At 36.6% G+C, this 19,094-nt stretch overlaps 1 protein-coding gene across 1 annotated transcript in view; it reads left to right on the top strand.

Annotated features, from left to right (window-relative positions):
* PTPN12 (protein tyrosine phosphatase non-receptor type 12) overlaps window positions 1-19,094 on the top strand; it is an 83,751-nt gene that overhangs the window by 21,288 nt on the left and 43,369 nt on the right. Inside the window, exons 2-3 of the mRNA XM_052788901.1 lie at window positions 14,555-14,663; window positions 18,140-18,216. Coding sequence (XP_052644861.1) covers window positions 14,555-14,663; window positions 18,140-18,216 — 186 coding nt within the window. The remainder of the gene's footprint in view (window positions 1-14,554; window positions 14,664-18,139; window positions 18,217-19,094) is intronic.

The raw sequence follows: 19,094 nt of genomic DNA on the forward strand, positions 1-19,094 counted from the left end.
CAAAGCCTAGCCAGTTTTGTGTAACTTCTTCTAGGGTTTAAGGAGTAAAGTTTGTGCAGTCAAACTAGTTGATTTTTGTTGGTGATGGGGTTGGGGTTGTTTTTTTTTTCTCAGTCAAGTCACCTGCATGTGAGCCTCAGATGTTTGTAATAAAATTATTTAAGATACTGCATTCCCTAGTTGTCCTCCCAGCCTGTGAAGAAGATAAGTTACCTGTGTAGCACAGCAAGAAGAGGCAGATGTTCCATCTTCTTAACTCTAAGATAGTGCCTCTAAGTTGCCTTCAGTTCTGGCCCTATCCTTTCAGTGAAACTTGAAGCCTAATAACGCGTGGTAGTGTTGCTTTGCAGCTCATCTCAGACATCTGTTAGTTTAACTGGGCATCGAGTAGCAGGAAAAGTTTTAACAAAACCACAATTTTTCCAGGAATATTCCTATGCAGAGAACAGTGCCTAGAAATCAAACTTTCTGAAAATGTTCATCAAAATGTTAGTATTGCTTTAAAGACAAACCCGGACATTTCAGTTGAAGTAATAAAATCCAGATTTCTTTATCAAAGAAAATAAACGCTGCATAAAGCTTGATAGTTTAATAGTTAAGCATGGCATCTTGTGCTGTCAGAGACAGTTGGTGTGAACTGAGTAAATCATTGTGCCTGTGAGCAGTTAACACCATTGCTGCAGATTATTGTTTGACCTCTGAGAGTTTAAGTCGTTCTGCACTAGTGTTTGTTAAACAGTAACATAGTGGTTTTGGTTTTTTTGACCATCTAGTAAATTTCTAAATGAGGTTAAAACAAGAGATAGTTTCAACTATGGCTTAAAATCAAAAGACGCCTTTGGGCCCCATTTAACGGTGGAAGAGTCAGAGAATGTGTGGACCGACAGTGCTTAGAATGAGGGTGTTAGACTTAAATGTTTGGTGACAGTCTTTAAAAGGGAAAATACTGCTTCCTTGTCCAGAGAAAACATTGAATTTTTTGCTGAAAGATGCTAAGGTTATTTTACTGTTTGCTGGCATTCTTTGGTTACAGCGAAAGTATCCTCAAGTAAAAACAGAATATCACAAGCAGAAAATAAAAAGTAAAGACTATAACACTTTTTCTGTGCTAAAGGGCACTTACGCAATGCAAGCAATAGATAAATGAATATGAATGTTTCTGTCCTAGGAGGAAATTTCCATAATTTCAAGTTGAATCAGTTTTTTTAATATCAGACCACAAAGAAAAATAAGAACATACAATCCATCAAAAAAGAAAAATCACAGTCTCAACTGACCTCTTATTTAAATTAAGAAGAAAAATAACTTTTATCTCCAGTTGCCTATTGAGAATTTATATTGTCTCATCTCTACAAATTTCCTAGCATGCTGGACTTACTACTGAATACAGATTGTTTATCAGCAAATATCCTGTGTCTTTATTTCCTTGGTGACTACTATAAACACTCATGAGTTGCCACTTAGTTAATTTATGATAATATGCGTGTGTGTTTCCTTCAATGTCAGCTTCTAGTATACAACTTTATTTGGCATTTTTTAAGTTTAGTCTTATTTTTTACCCTGAAAGTCTGTCTGCTTACTTTGTTATATTCCCATCTTCCCCTCTTGTTGATTGCTTTCTAGCTTTGTCATCAAATGTCTGTTAGTGTGCTCTGCTTTTCATGAGAACTCATGAAGGAAAATGCCGGATTGGCCTGGGAAGTTGTTTGAGAAACTCTGCTTGTGAAATGCCTTCAGTCAGATGATATTTTTTTCCAATATTTTTCCTTGTAAAGACTAAAGAGACTCTTGGCTCATCTGAATTCTTGTAAAAATTCACATACTCTTCTTTTGAATTGGCACCATATCAAATACTTATCTGAAGCTCAGGTTAGAACAGCTTCCTTTCCCAAGAAAGGAAGTGGAGTCTTATTACTTTGTCACTTATTCCACATAGATGAGAATTATAGATAAGAATCTTGAGGCTGGATCTGAAGGTATTCCCGTGCGTTTCTGTAATACCTGGAAGTAACTCTATCATCCAGAACCCCAGGGGTGTTGAATAAAGTTGTTTGTATTTCAGATAGAAAAAACTTAATGAGGGTTCACTATTGCTTACTAAACAAACTATTGACTTCTACATTCTGGATTATAAATACTCAGCTTTTTAAAATGATGACAGTTGAGGGTTATTTTAAATTTATCAGCAGCTTGATTGACAAGGCACTTGCCTGAACCAGCTACATTTTACCACTTTACCAGACTTTAGTACCTTTGTTGAAATTTGGCACAGTAGGAGGACTGCATTTCACAAATTAGCTGTGTAACAAACATAGCCTGCAGGGTACAAACATCAGTGAGAGGCTATTTTAGAAACCTTTATGTGATTGAGTGTATACTTCATATGAAGTAAATGTTTCTCTGCTCCCCAAAATAGAAGAATTTCAGAAGTAGTTACATTATATATGTAATAAAGGTATCCTACAAACTGGAAATTAATTTAAAGTTTGACTTGCAGCTTTGGTGTACAAAAGGCAATAAAATCTCTATAAAGGCTTTATTTTAGAAGTATCAGGAATTTAGGTTCTCAATGCTGGTTTTAAAAGAGGGCGTATACAATATGCTTGTTACTTGACCCTTTAGTTTGATGTGAGCTTTTACAAGTCTTCAGAATTAAAAATTTCCGCTAAAATGTTCGTGATTTAAAAAGGTTAAACTTCAAACTGTTTGATTAAAATGGTATTTTAATTTACTTTTTGGTAACTTCACTGTAGTATTCTTGTCTCTGGGTGTTCTAATGAAATCATGATATATGACTGTGGAAAAGGCAACTATTTCTTTTGCTAGTCACTTTTGGATTTGCATGGCCTTGAAAATACCTGTGATTAAGGTTACCATGGAACTTTATGTTAATGGTATGTCAAAGAATATATTTGAAATGGTTATATTCAAGAAAAATCACAGCCTTTACTTTTTTGAAGCACTTCGTTGAACAAAATATGAGGAAATTAAGAAACATTTTCTGTATGAGTGGTAGTATTATAAGGTAGTAGAAAATGCTGCATATTTGCCTATGTTACTTTTGTAGAAGGGAACTGCATACGACACAGTATGTGTGCAGAAGATTTAAGGACTTTTTTTAAATTCAGCAGAAACAAACTAAATGATAGAGTTTATATTGTTCAGGCATTTAGCAGTATTACTGCCAAGTCTTGAATGTTCAGCCATTAAAACAAAAAAATTAATGGAGAGAAATAGTCTAAAATCATGCTTGTGAATAACACTGTCTAGATTTGTTGTTTCTGTACTAGCCTTTGCTGCTTTGGTTTCATTCAAGTAGTTGCTTTATAGCTCTTTCTGCTGGAATTATGAAAATTTTGTTGGCCATTGCATTCCCTGTTCTATCTCTTTTGAAACCAGAATCGGCATATTGTGGTTGGAAGGTGTGTGCTTTTGAACTGACGGGGACATGTTTGTTAGGCAAAAATTACAAATATAAACAATTATGACACAAAATTCCTTTGCCTATCCATAAATATTGTGCTGGTTATTAGCTAGGGTTATTACAGTTGAAATCTTAGTACAAGTTTGTGTCTTTAATGAGGCTACTTCTTTCTGGCTCTTAAAATGCTATTGAACTCTGTCATAAATGGCCTCTTTATAACTAGCACATTCCTTGGCTTCCAGACGCAGCCTTAAAGAAGGGGTGAAAATAGTTGTAAGCATGTTTTCTCCAGTTAGTAGAAATGTATTTTCTATTTGATACCTTCTCTTTCCCTTTACATTTCCTTATATATTCCCTGTGTATGTTACTGCATGGAAGTACTGATTCAGTGCTTGTCAGAAGTTTTCTTTTTTGTATTTATGTCTGGAAAGGTTTTAGACTGTGGCTTTTCGAAGGGGGAATAGTCGTTAAAACCTTGCGGGTGTTCTACTTGCCAATTATGAACTAACATAACTATATTAGCAGTATCTTAATCTCGCCTGCTGAATACTGGGGGTTCTAAACTACTGAATGTCTCTACAGAAACTGTATTTCTATACAAGGTTCAAGCCTGCTTCTGAAAAAAAGTTAGGCTTCTGGGGAAAGATAAAATTGGCGTATTTTTATTGGAATTGCTTGCATGTCCAACATCAGCATATTTAACACTGGACTTAGGTCATCACATAGTGATTCAACTGTATGCTAGAGGATGTCATATAGCTGAAAGGAGCCGCACCTTTGAGTTCTAGAGATGTTTCAGTAAGGTAATTTGGATCCCAAACCAGATCCCAGTTGCAATGTTTCTTGACTGCACAAACAGCTATGCTTTTTACCCAGAACATTTGTTAGGCTCCAGCTTTTCAGCTTAAAGTCATTCACAGTGAAAGTCTTACAGGGCAGGATCTCTGTTTCAGATAAATTGGCAAGACATAGCTGTTAAAAAGCCTTGATGCCTTTTTGTAAGGCAGGACATAACAGCTATAGCAGACCCTTTTTTGGGGGGGGGGGGTATTATTAAAATGCCTTAAGACTATTCTCCTGTGCCTTTATTTCTGACAGCTTTGGTAATGGGGGACCAGCAGGTAGGAAATTCTAGTTTACTTCTATTGGACTGAAAGCTCAGGGTTTCCTGTTTTGGTTGTGGTGCTTTTTTTTTCCACCTAGTATAACTGGGCCAAAAACAAACACTGACCTCAAGGAAGTGTGTTCCAAGGCGTGGGAAAAGAGGAAGAGTTTTGCATCTTGTGAAGGAAGAGGGAGAAGAACTTCGGGGTTGGTTTGGTGGAGGATTTTTTTGTTTGTTTGTTTGTTTTTCCTTTTTTAGTGCTGAGCAGACACAAAAGCAAAATATATATATTCTCCATGGAATTTAATGCCTCATTCCACATACTATGAAGTTACTATGAAGTCACAAGCAAGAAAATGGTAAAGACTGTGGGGAGAATAAAGTTTTGATGGTAATAGATTATGAAATTTCTCAGGGAGAATTGATGTGGTTAAACAAACTAAACATTCCTCAGAGACAGAGGCTTAGCTGATACCTATTTAGATCCTTGTATTGTTTATTTATATGAATTGTACCTGATCTGTATTGGCTATACAGCTCTTCCTTTGAATGCTTGTCACAAGGTGCTTTTGACTGTTTGAGGGTGTTATGTCTGTTAAGGCATGAGCACTGAAACCGAAGAGTTGTAGAGTCATAACTGACAGTGACTGGGCCAGCCCCTCTCATGTAGCCCTGAAAAAAGCATAGGTTACATTCCTTTTAGCTACCTGATTACGCTGGAATAAAACCTCTTGCCTTTTGGGTGTTTTTTGTGGAAGAAGTCTCAACTTGCCTTTAGATAATGTCTTCTGTGCTTCCATGGGCTGGTCCTGGGGATGCTATTACTTTGATATCTATTCTTATTAGGTCATAGCTGTTGGGCTTGGACTTCCCTGAGAAACTTTCAATCTGGTGTAAGGGAAGTAGGACAAGTATCTTTATCTCTATTTCAGGTGAAGGGCACACTCTGTAAAAGCCTTCACTTAGTTCAGATGTTGCACTGACAGTGTCAATGTCACATCCAGGATGTCAAAATTTGTTTGACTTCAGAGCTAGTCTGTCTAGATAGAGTGGATGGTAGTGTGCGCTTCTCCTGGATGGTCAAAGGGTGGCTCTTGAGAGAAGGTTTACCTGGACCTATACCAGTTTTTGCTTTTAAAACAAACAAACCAACCCCACTTCCAGTATCAGAGTGGAAAGTTCATCCCACCTGTCTCATACTTGCTCTGAGACTTGCTCCTGGCAAGACTTTTCAGCAGGGCTCTGCTATGGCAGTGTTGGTGTTGCAGGTTTACTTCCGCTTGCTTTTGCAAGATGAGAGATGAGGTGGCCACTTAAACTGTTCTCTACATCTTTTCATTTAAGGCTAAATCTCTGCTTAATATCAGTGATTCTACTTCTGGTTACTGTCTTACTGAGCAGCTCAAATCTTTGGGACCATAACAAGATTGAGCAATCTTCCTTTTGGTTTTGGATGCCTTATAGCCAGACACTCTGGATTCAAGATGTTTGTGCACACTCCCAACTGACCTGTTATTGTCGTGTTGCTGAATTACCCGAGAGATTCTGAGGGCTACCATAGTCTAGGGTGAGATACGCAGTTTTGTTTTGCTTACACTGTAAATGCCTGCACTGATTGCACGTATAGATGACATCTCGGAGAACAGCTACAATGCATAACCTTTCCTGTTGTCCCCTACGTGTGCCTAAACCCTGTTTTGTAGGAAGCTGTTATGTACCCTTGTGATGTGATGGTACAGTAGTTTCCTGCTACAAAGGAAATACGCATGTAATGAAAACTGGACTGAGTTTGACAATTCTTTTTGCAAGTTATTTATAGCCATTATATGGTAAGACTTTAAATTTCTGACTCAAACCTGAATGTAGATTCAACCTAAATGAGGCATAGATATGCATCCCTCAGTTTCCTGAACAAATCAGCAAAACTGATAAAATGCTGGCAGTAAAATTGTACAAGAACTACTAATACAGTTGATATCTACAGTGTTATGACAAAAAGATCTGGAGGTGGGGAAAACTGTCTTTTGCTTCCTTATTTCAAGATGTTTTCTATTCAGTAGATTGGTATGCATAGTTATTCTGCAAGTTTTAAGACTTTAAACATTTTTAGATATTAGTAATTCTTTTTCACATAAGAAACAATCATCATTCATTTCCCCCCAAAATGAATGGTGTTAGTTGTCTTAAAAAAATGCAGAAAATTGTATGAAGGACAACTCAAACCTTTAGTTACCATCTTGACTTGAATGTTCAACTACTTGCGAAAAATGAATCAGTGAAGAGACTGCTATAGAAGGCTTAAATAGGAAGATGGCATATTTTATATGCTACAGTTGACTGAGGTTTTTTTACTGTATTTAGTAGCTGTTTTCTTCAGTAACAAGCTGCTGGATTTTTTGCAGATATGTTGATTGAATCCACTGAAACATTTCATCAACTAGAATGTTGTAAAAACATTCTCTTAAAGCTATGGCAAATAATTTTTAGGAGCATCTTCCCTTTTAATCACATAGCAAGGTGAGATGAGTAAGAACTGTATATGTTCAAAGAAAGATTTAAAGGGAAAAATCAAGATTAAATGCGATATTTTTTAATATACTTGTGCTGTCAGCATGCATAGAACCACCAAAACCTAGGACTGAAGGAACAAGAAGAAAATAGTGAATCCAGTAACTTGGAAATCGTGCTTTTAAGCAGGGAGGTTCCATGGTTATGAGTTTTGTTTCCTCCTTTGTTTCTTTAACTGCTTTGCTTCCTTATACTGTTTGTGTTTATATTGTTGGGTCTGAAAATCATCTTGTTGCAAAAAATGAGGCTTATTTCTGTTTTAGATTATCAAGAATTGTTCCTGAATTGCTTTAACACTGTTAAGCCTATTATTTGTAGTGAGTGATAATTTTAAATGCCTTTTCTGTTTCTGCATCAAGACATGCTTCCTAGCCTTCAACCCAAAGCAGTCAATTTTCTAATCACAGGGTTTCAGACTAATAGAAGTTTTTGTGTTCTTCACTCATAGCCTATAACTAACTGTCACTGCTGTGTTGTCCTGCACATTTTCACGTGATGTAATGTGTTCATAATAGTCTCTGCAATAAATTGAGTGTGCTAAGGAAACAGTATGGTCAGAGATAGAAAGTTACAAACCCAATTCTGGCATGTGTAATGAGTATGCTGCAGAGCTTTCTAGAATATCTTAGCACATACATTAGTAATTTATTAACTAAAACTTGAGTATGCTTTAGTAATTTAATGTTTTGCTTTGTCTGCTTATATACTTGCTCATCAACAAACCACAGATCTCTTTAGTCCTCCGTCCTTGTAAAACTAGCCCATTACTGGCAGCATGTATGTTGCTTAACTGTTACTCTGAACATAAATTAACTGCAAATGTAATTGATAATACTGCTAATTTAGGCTGGGATTAACATGCAGATAGTATAAAAATAGTTTCAGAAATGAGGGAGAGAAAAGGAGACTTTTGAAGCAATCAGCCCATATTTTGATATGTCTGTAAAGTTATCTTTAGTTATTAGCAGCGTGGGAGACATGCCTGGTTCTGACATTTAGGGAATACACAGGTTTGGAAAGATGGAAAACATTGGTCTTAACTTTGGCAGTACCTAATTGTTGAGAGCATGCTGTCTTTTTTTTTTTTTTTTTTCACCTGTTCCCAGTTTTAATGTGATACTGAAGAAAGTAGGATATACTCCTTAACTGGCTCCTTTCAGTATTGTCATTTGGCCTTCTCTGCATGAGGATCTACCAGCATTGTCTTCATTGACTGATGCTTCTTTATTGGATATGAATCTCCAATTAATGCCACAGCATGAGTTCCCCTCTTCCCTGAGAAAATACCAAACAGAGTTGAGATGTTATAGAATACACCATACCATCTAGTACTGACATGATGCTGTTCTCAGTTTCGTGGGTAATTCTGGAGGGATTTTTCTTTTATGTGGCTCACACAAGCCTCCGTGAACACAGTGGGGTTTTTAGACCTGTCATTGTCCTGCTATGAAACACAGAAGACAGAGCTCCCAAGGGACTGTAGTTATCAGGCTGGTCTATTAATCACTTCAGCAGAGGTTCCCTTGGAGCACCTAGAGCTTGAGAGTTAGTAGGTCTCAGTAGAAGAGAATGCTAAGGTAGTGAAAACTTCTTGTATCTATCAATTCTATCAATTCAGCTTGCAATCCCCTTCAGGGCTTGAAATAGGTTAAATCCAGACTGCTAGCCTGTTCCTTGCAGCCAAAGCCATCTGCGAATGTTGAGATACGGTTGAGCTTCTGAATGTTGAGCTTTTCTTTTACAGAACCAGATCATTCTCCTTTCATTATTTATGCTTGGCTAGTGTTTGGGAAGGCTTTTTCCTTCCATCTTGAGGGCTAGGAATTCTTAAAAAATAATTGTTGTTTGAAAGCTGACAGGAATAACTGGGGAAAGATTGACACATGTCACAAGTGTATGCTGTTTTTCGAATACTCCTAAGGCAAAGTGGTGAGAGGGATACTCTCAAAAATTAGTTTTATCTTTAGTTTCATATGTATGTACTAAGTATTAGTATCATAACTAATTTTAATTGTCAGCTTGGGCTGTTTGGACGTTATCTTGCATGTAGGTCTTTTCACATTTTCATGCTGTGTTTATTTGTATGAATATAAACCACAGAGATAGTTGGGAGACTTAAATGCAAGTATGATACCTGAAATTATATTAAACTCTGCATTATTTGTGCTAGTTAACAGGGGAATGGAGGTAACCAGTGATATCCCATGTGGGACAGTTCAGTGTTGATTCAGCTCAACTGGACCTGACTTCCCCAGAAACTTTGGGCTAAGCTGTACTGTGCCCCACTCTCCCCATGCAGCTCTTGTTCTGGCAGAGTGACTAAATGAAACCCAGTTCACTGTGTTCATTTATTCCTTGCTGTTGCAACCCAGAGCTGCAGAGGCACCCCTGACTCAGAACAGTCCATCCTCCAGCTGAGTTTATTAGCATCAGCTTGTCTTGGTGTTTCCCAGAGCCCTCAGTGATGAGAGGGTGGTATAGGGAAACTCCAGCTGGCTTTGCATGGACTTTAAGCTAAAATACTTCTGGAACCAAAGCAGTTTTAGAAAGTCAGAGCTCCATTTGAGCAGTAATACATCCATGTCTGCACTTGAGCTGTCTTTTGACAAAGGCGTCTCTGGCATCTCTGTGTTCATAGTATTGGTATAGAATCTGAAACCTGTGTAATCTGACCGTAGATAGCAAGAAGGTAGTTATTTTTACATTTTTGTGATAGTTTGGTTGATGTTGCTGCTTACAGGTACATTTTCCTCACTGTATAAAAGTACTAGGAAATTTATTGTGCCCTAGTAATGTTTATCTAAATTACTAGGATGACAGCACAGTTGACCATAATTCACGTGTTTTTCTTCCCCTGCTGCTAGTAAGAACAATGCAATGTCAAGCTTATGATGGAAATAGCTATCTTATTTCATGAAATGACTGCATTAATACAACATTTTTTAAGTGTTTCCTAGTATCTTTTATGCTTTGATTTTTAAGGTAACTTTTATGGAAGCTTTTCTTTAATTTTCAGTTCTTTGAGTATTTCTTAATGCACTTAAGCAAATTTTGCAAAAGAAAATATGTTCTTGTGTGATTGGTGTTATCTCATGACTCTGCCATAGCTGACCACGTAGAGCTTTCTAAGCCTGTTGCTGTTGCCTGTTGTCACATAGCAAATGAACCATGGGTGCTGTGGAGTATTCTAGCAGCTGACGTTTGACACTATATGTACTGCTCCTCAGGTATTGTCAAAAAGGAGATTCAAGTAAACATCACTGTTTTACTAACTGATGTTTTGACCATTGGAAGTGTCAGATAAGGCTTAGGAGACAATTTGAGGACTTTAAATAAGTGAAGCCCTGGTGAAATATTTCCTTGAAAAGAAGCCCAGAAAGGAGTTACAAGAACTTTTGTATCATAAGTAAAGTTCAGGCTTTTAAAGTGAGTTCTTCAAATTTCAATAGGCTGTATAAGTATTTTCTTCAATTCACAAACAACATTTCTATGATATCCAGAAATGTGTCTTTACAGGCTTCCTAAAGTGTTAAATAGATTAAATAGTTTGACTGCAAAAGTCAGAGATCTGTGTTTCCTGAACTGATTGGACCAAGTTCTTCTTAATATGGTAGGATTCCACAAGTTGGGTTTGAAAAGCTGGTTTGTCTTTTTGTAAAAACATTGAAGTAGATTTGTAGTACAGACTGTCAAACCACTGTGGAAGTTGGAAGTACGTTTCTGAAACTCAAATTGCTTCAAAGTTTTGTCTCCCCACTGTCACATGTGGTAAGTGTTTGTCACCATCCCACAAACCACTTCTGTCACGCAATGAATAAGCAGAATTAAACTCGAGCTTTTCTAATGAGAATGGAACTGAAGGCCTCGTGAATGTAGTTCTTTAAGTATGATGAATCATGAATATACACTTACTTTTTGACCATTTTGTTCTTAAAAGAATAAAGATTTTTGTGGTACCAGAGTAGCAGTTCCAGTGAATATGCAAGTGTCATGGAAGTGTCCACTGTTATCTCCAGAGGCACCAGGCTGGATCTCTAATGTCCCTGCTGTTGGCATCCGAGTATCTTCTGGGAAGCGATTTTGCAGTTTACTGCCTTAACCCAAATGAGTGCTGCTTTGTACTGTAGACAGTTGTTAATTATGAATGAGCATGAAACTGGACTGTGACAGATCTTACTGGCTGTCTTGTCCTCAACTTACCATAGTCTGAACAAATACTTTCTTCATCTGGCCTGTCGTTACCCCCATTCTGCTATTGAGTACATTCTTCTCCTCCTCGTCACTCTAGGCTGTAACCTAGGAAGGAAGCACTGAATCTCTTGCATCCTACAGCAGGCTGTGTGTGCACATTGCAATAGCTTTCTGCAGCAATTCTGTTGCATGTAGGGCAGAATCTTCTGCTGAGTCTGGCACTTTTCCATTCCTGTGGTACTTCATTCAAAGCTCAGTTTTTAGAATTCTTTCCTTACTCTTCAGTCAATTCTTTCTCTTCCAAAGTGTGAAGTAGATACTATTCCATGTAGCAGATACTACTGCAAATCATAGAGTACTATTTACTCTTTCTGATTGCTCTCAGGACTGTACTTACCTTCTATTACCCACATTACAGAACAGCTGACAAACATGCATTAAAAGCATGGATCCTAAAGTATTTTAGGAACAGATGTGTGCTAAAATCAACCTGTATTTCAGTTCCAGTCTTGCCTTGGAGCTGGGCTACGCTAATCCTACTTTCCAGTCTGTTTAGCGGATTGTACAGTTATTGAATCATGCAGGGGAGAAGGCTATGCTGAATTCTTCTCATAGCATCACTTTCTAGAAAATGAAAATTGGTACTAGTCACTCCGGCCTTTTTGGCTTACGATGGGTCCAAGTTGTACCTGTGAATGTGCCTTTTCTTGTATGCCTTTTAAAATGGGCTAAAGCAAAAAGGATCATCTTAGAGTGCTTTTTGATACCTGACCTTTTTCCTGTATCACTTTCTCAAGTGTATCCTTTCTCATGCAAAATAACTTCTGCTTCTACTCAGGGTTTTCAGAGGTTGTTTTTTCTCCAAACTTCTCTCTGTTACTTTTTCTAAGCAAAGTCATGGCATTTGTCCCATAAAAATCAGTCAGATGGAGAAAAAAAAAAACCCAAAACCAAACCCCCAAAGTCACAACCAGATTGAGATGTGGAACAATATACAAAATCATATTGGTGGCTGTGCTTGGAAAGTATTATTGTTTCTCTTTGCTCCCCACCCCGCCCCCGAATTGGAGGCTTATAGCCTATTTCAAGCTTTTTCTCAGTCTTGCTATTCTTACCTGATATAGCTAAATTATGTGTATTTATATATTGCTATTTCTAGACTCCTGGTTGTGCCCAGTCTTAGCACAGGCACAGTGTTTTATTTTGACACAGGTAAGGGCAGCATTACATAGGACAGTATGTGTCCCATGTGCAGTGGTATTCTTTGTCTGTACCATGTCACAAACCAGGTTTCCCTGCCTGCTATGCGTATAGGTTATGCTGTGAATTTGTTTTTAGTGTTGCAAAGATGAAGCTTCCTGTAACTGTTCACATGTCTTTTCAAGAATTGAATCTTCCTATTCTTCACTGTAGCAATGTTTTCAGATAATATATTTAGCACTTCGATCACTATGTGGTCAGAGACTTACTGTTCCATCTCCAAATATTTACTCTTTTTTCTTCATCAATTAACATTGCAAGTTTTTCAAGAGCAATGCATTTTAAGAATAAGACCCCTGCATGCTAGTTATGTTACTCTTTAGTGTTCAGTGATTTAATCTGTGATAAAGTCCTCGGAGAAGAGAAAAAAAAATTGTCTGAAAACTGGTATTTCTTGATTTGCTTTTTTAAATTTATTTTACCTTGCCATTGTTTTTGCTCTGTAAATGCTACTTTTATGTATTATTAGATGCATATTATTCAACTAAATTTATGCAAAGTTTTATCCACGTTTGTGTATAAAATTTGCTGTTTTTTCACGATATCCAGACACATTTTATGAAAGTGTTTTTCTGTGGGTAACAGAAATGCTAAATTTTGTGTGTTTTTTCTTTTCCTTTTTTGCTGGAAGAATTATTGAGGGACTGGAGTTGCCAATTAATTTTTCCTTCTTTTTTAAAAAATTGAAGTGTGCAGTGAGTCTCCCAAGTGTTTTAGAAGAATTCAAGAAGAAAACTGGCTTTCCAAGCAGATCCTCTTATTTATGATGCCCTTCTGCCTGTATGTTGTTGCATAGTCAGTGATAAACAGGATTTATGTTTTTAACTAGCAACCAACCTCCCCCATTCTCCCCCTCGCCCGAAAGAAAGCAAGCCATGAACAATTTTGGGTCTTCAAGGATGATAATCAAGCATTAAAGATGGAGGGAGGGGAACATGAGCAACTCTGTCCTTCCTGTGCAGAATACCACTTAATAGAGATAGTAAAGTTCTTTGAAGCTACGTTCTCTGTTTTCCTCTTGATCATTTTGCATACCACTACCATGTTAGTGTCCACAGAATGGCTGGTGTTACAACCACCTAGCTTTAGCTGGAAGCCAGAGTTAACTTTCTGAGTTCTTCAGGTTCATTTTTAAGTCTGGATGTCTACACAATCTAAAATAATAAGCACTGCTGGCTCCTCTTGTTTTTCGTTTTTGGGTGGTTTTTGTGTTTTTTTTCAAAGACAATTTATACCTCTTTTCCCTCCTCAGTTCTAAGGTTGCAAAGGTCTAATTTGAGTGGGATGATAAAAGCTGTATTGCTCTTGTTATTTTCTAGGTTGCTGGAAGGCATGGGCTGGATTTTATTATTAGAGATTTTGACTGTTTCAAATTTCGAGGATTTGAAATAGATGGAGGGGGAAAAAATGACATTGTTGTGAATACAGCAGACCTCCTGTCACTCATCTTAATTGCAAATACCTTGTACCTGAGAGGCAGGGACCTTCTTTGTCTGGGTGAGCTTGAAACTCAACAGGAGTTGGGCATGAGGAGTTAAAAGTAAGATTTTGCTTTCTGTTCAGCTGTCAGTGTTGGAAGCCACGTGCTTCAAAGTACTAGCTGCTAACAGCTGTTTCTGAACCAGCCTGCTCCATGTTCGTCCTCCAGGTATTCTGAGCATTAAGAGATTTTTCTGTTTCTCACAGATATTCTTAATGCAGTTGTTACTCCCTAACAGGGCAGTGTATTTCTTAAGTAAATATAGCTGTATTCCATACTGGTGCTGTAGTGGCTTTTGCAAAGTTCCATGTCTCATGATGTATAGAGCTGGCTTCAACTTGGCTTTAAACTGCTGATGACCTAAAAGTAGTGGATAATTAGATTTTTAAACTTCATCATAGTGAATATTGTAAAAAGAGAGAAGAGGGTTTGAGTGATCTTCTTATCACAAGGTATTAGCTGAATTGATGAAGTATGTTTCTGTTATCTTGAGACTTGAAAATATAACATAAATGTTTTATTTCAGAGGTTAAGAAGATTATCAACAAAATACAGAACAGAGAAGATCTACCCAACAGCCACTGGAGAAAAAGAAGAAAATGTTAAAAAGAATAGATATAAGGATATATTGCCATGTAAGTCTGATTTATGTGTTAATAGAAGACAAAGGAAAGTGCTTGTTATTCTTAATGTATTTTGAATTTTACTATTTAGTTATTACTGAAAGGCAAAATTAGAGATTGCTGAAAGAGAACTTTCATAAAATTTTTATTTTTAACTTGGAAGGCAAAGTAAGTGAACATTTGTATATATTTTTTTTTTTTTTAGGAGAGCTATCACCTAAAGATAAAATGTGTGCTAGGTCCCAAGCTCTATCAAGCTGACATTTTCATTTTAACTTGGAATAGTCTAGAACTTTACTAGGTGCTTAACTGTATTTTTTTCTTTAGGAGCACGTTATTCATGGTAGAAACCAAAAAAGATGTCAGCATAAACTTTAGATGAAATTTTAAGGAGCCTTAAGGAACGTGGCTTGGTGGTTTGAAGTAAAATAGATCGTTTTGCTTGTTCATATCCTGCAAACTGTGTCAAGAGAACTTTCAGTGCTGGATTATCTTTGGTTTGTATTTTGCTAGAGCCCAAATGAAATTCCTGTTTAATGTACGAACACAGAAAATGAGTCAGAGCAGAATTTAAATTTTGAAACCACCAATGTGTGGATAAAATGCATCAGTGATCTGTAATGACAAGATTGCCTGTTACAAGTTCACTTTGTGTAGCTTGTGAGGCCGTGTATTTCAGAAGCTCTTACTGTGCTTCTCAATATGAACAGGCAGCAGTGAGATTAAGGATAGTCTTCTGACAAATGCCATTTTTCATATCCAAAAAGATTAGCAACAGATACATTTTTTACTCTGCTTAGCTTTCTCAGAAGTGTTAGGAGGTTTATAACGAATAGGAAGTTCAAAATGCTTATAAGCATCATTAGCTTTCATTTTCAAAATGTGTTCTAGTAATAAACTCCAGCAAATTATTGTGTTTCAGATTGTTGTATACCTGTGTGCTCTGTTATTCTAGTGCTGGAATTTTTACTGTTTATCAGTGTTTGGAGCAACACTTCCAGCAGTAAACTTTGCCCTAAAGCCACAGGCCCTAGATTGTTTAGGAAAAGCATGTGTGTTCATATTTTGCTAGAGGATTTATGTATAACATATATCAAATGTTGAAGAGTAGTGTGGTACTAAGCTCAGCTGCAGCAAAATAGTTAAATATCATTAGAGTTTTTGTGTTTGTTTTGTGTTTTTAGTTGGAGAAAACATGTTTAATGGATGCAGCGAAAAAGAGAGGGGAACTTGTTATTGTCGTCTTAATAATAAGAGTTGTTATACTCTTTCCTTCCATGCTGGCATTTTGGTAATCTTGGTAGCACCTAGGCTGAATTGATGAGACACTTAATAGCTAGTACAGTAGTGAATGGCTGCAACTAGACTGGTAGATGTGCTTTTCTTTCATCTACATAAAAATAAAAACTGATTCATTGGGAACTGAAAGGGTACACAGATCACAGTGGGGAAAATGAGCAAACCTCAAAGCTGACATTGAGGAAAATTGAAGGTATATTTTCAGTTGAAGCACGAATATCTTCAAACATCCAAAGGGTCCAGCAATAAAGTGATGGGAGACCAGCTTGACAGAAATGAAAGCCAGGAGATGTTTTGAAGGACGAAGGGGGATGATACTTTGCCTATCTTTTATAAATCCAGAAAAGACCTTACAAATCTAACTGAATCAGATATTAGTGCTATATTTACCAGAAATTGTTACTGCTACCAGACAGATCAGTACCTCAATACTAACTCATATATATATCAATATATAGCCTTTAAGGTATATATAAATATCCAGGCACTAAATCTTCTGAAGCTGGAACCTGCAATGGAATTTTTCTTGGAGAATTCTGTTCCAGACCTAAAACTCTGAAGGAGCTGAGCTGTGGCAGATAGAGGCAGGATGGAAATGTTGACATTTGGAAACTGCTCTAGAATTTTGGATCTACTGTGCTGGGAAGATAGGAGCTCTCATTAGCCTACCACTATAATTAGTCTGATCCACCATTTAAAAGTAGTTTTTAGTGTTAAGTCTGTGATACCACCATTGCATGCTTATAAAGTGTTATTGCTTTTAGATTATATGTATAAGAGTGTAATACAGTGTAGTATGTTTTAAGGGTTTCTCTAGGCTTTTATGTGAGAGTGCATTGTCTTTAGTCTGTGACCTAAATGTCTTGTAATCTACACTTGTGCTTTTTTAGGAAGCATTGCATGATAACACAAACGTTTTTTTGCATGTTATCAGGACTCTGGCAGAAAATTTCACCATCTTGGAAGCAAGTATCTTGGAAGCTTTTGGAAGAGCTTTCTGTATAGAAATACCTTTTAGCATGTACTTCTTGTGGGCATGGTTCCTTGTTTTATTACCAGTGATGTTTTGACAAAACCCCCTCTGTGAACCATATTTCCTCTGTTTAAATAGACTCATTCTTTGTTTTTTTCTTGAATTTAGCTCTAATAAAAGTTTTAGCAGCTTTCTGAGGAATTGACCCTGGGGGCAGAAATTAACAGAAATTGCTCGAGCAGGTGCTGTTTCTGCAGATACTTCTGTTCCCCAGTTCGAAGATAATTTTTTTTTAATCTGAATTTCTAACTAAAACAGCCTCTATTGTAGAGATAGTTTGAAAGAGTTTTATGTGATAGCTAGGAAGAGTTGGTATCAACAAGAGCTGGAAGGACTGGCGAACAACCTACCCTCCTTCTTAGTAAGAATCATCAAGTTGTTTCTGTATTAAAGATGCACTTAATTTGTTTTCAATGCCAAAAAGAATTCCAAGATGTTTGGTTTATTTTGTCAACAAGTAATAAAGGCTGCTTTTAAGACTGCTGAGGATTTTGGTCTCCAAAGATGTGCTGTTTTCATAAGAAGCTTTCTCTGAGACAGTAATGCTTGAGGCAGAAACCTGAAATGTCAAAACCCCCTGAATGAAGGAATCTGCTGCTTTTAGTTTAGAAGTGCCCCAGCAAAGTGTCTAGCCCAGTGTTTGGGGGGATAGAAGTTAGTCTGTGTCTGAGCAATAAACCGCAGTATGTTTCATGTTGTAATACTTGGAGTCCTCCTTGGCAGAGACTTTAAGACCTGCCAGCTCCTTTAACTATGCACTGGTCTTTTATTCTTTCTGCAAGTGTGCATTTAATTCTGACCATCGTGATCTGTGTTAATATCGTGTAACTACAATTTTGATTAGTTCTGATCAATTGAATTTTGCCTCTTTGTAATGAGTTGGTCTTGGAATTCCAGTAGTTGTTAGTCTGTAAACTTGAGCATCAGAAGCACATCGCAGTAGGACCTACTCTGCTTATCCCTGCCTGAGTTGATTTACCCATAAATTAAATTGACTGACTTGCTTGTGTGACTTATCTTTGGGGAGCATTCTTTAATGTGTAATTTCTTCTTTACATATAATATGTACTATATATATATTATATTTACTGTTACATATTGATTTACACGTGTTGTAATTCTTGTTTTTAAAAAAAAAAAAAAATTCTTCTTTTAGTTGATCATAGTCGGGTTAAACTGACCTTAAAAATTCCCCCACAAGATTCAGACTACATCAATGCAAACTTTATTAAGGTATGTATTACTCTCTTAATGGTTCTTAAGTTCTTTTTAAGCTTTTATTTCATATCAGTGCAATTTTAATATTATAGTCTGAGATAAGAATTTAAAACTGTGAGGGAAGATTTTCTTTTATTATGGTTTGAATAAATTTGCAAACATGATGCCATTTATAAAGCAATTTTTTAAGTTTTAATATGGTTCTAAGTATAAGTATAATATAAAATACTTAATTTTAAAGTGACGGGCAACCATATTGGAACTTTATACCATAGGGAAATTCAGATACGATTGTTTTAACAATTGGTAGTGTTAAAAATACCAGACTTTGAGAGGGATCATAAATGAGGCGTTTGACAAATTGTGTATGTTAATATGCACTTCTTGCTGTTCATGGCAGAAGTGTGGCAATGGAGTTAGATATAACATTCTTAAAGAGAAGCCAGAATTTGGCTAAAAGCCTGTTACACTTTTGTTTCCAATTGCGAATATCTTAGTTTTTCCTTGTAGCCTTATTCTGATGCTGCTTCTACACAGTAATTCTTATTCAGAAACAGGTGTTCTTATAAATCTTGCTTATTGAATGTTTAGCTTGAAAAGCTGAATGTAAATTTATTTGAACTTTATATAAAGAAACAAATTCTATAATTTTGGATTTTTGAAATGTATTACTGGGGGGGAACTTTAAATTTGTTCAAGGGGATGCTTTTTTGCAGAAAGTTTTTAAAATGTTCATCATAAAATGTTTGAGTAACAAAGAAAATGAGGACTTAAAGGGAATCTTCAGAATCTGATCATACAGAAAATAATATTTTCTGTTACAGTCCCTGGCAGCACAGTAGCTGTTATAATCTTGGGTCCCCTTGAAATCACCAGCAAAATTCTCACTAATG

The sequence above is a fragment of the Harpia harpyja genome, chromosome 6, assembly GCF_026419915.1.
Source record: "Harpia harpyja isolate bHarHar1 chromosome 6, bHarHar1 primary haplotype, whole genome shotgun sequence".
NCBI classification, from domain to species: domain Eukaryota; kingdom Metazoa; phylum Chordata; class Aves; order Accipitriformes; family Accipitridae; genus Harpia; species Harpia harpyja.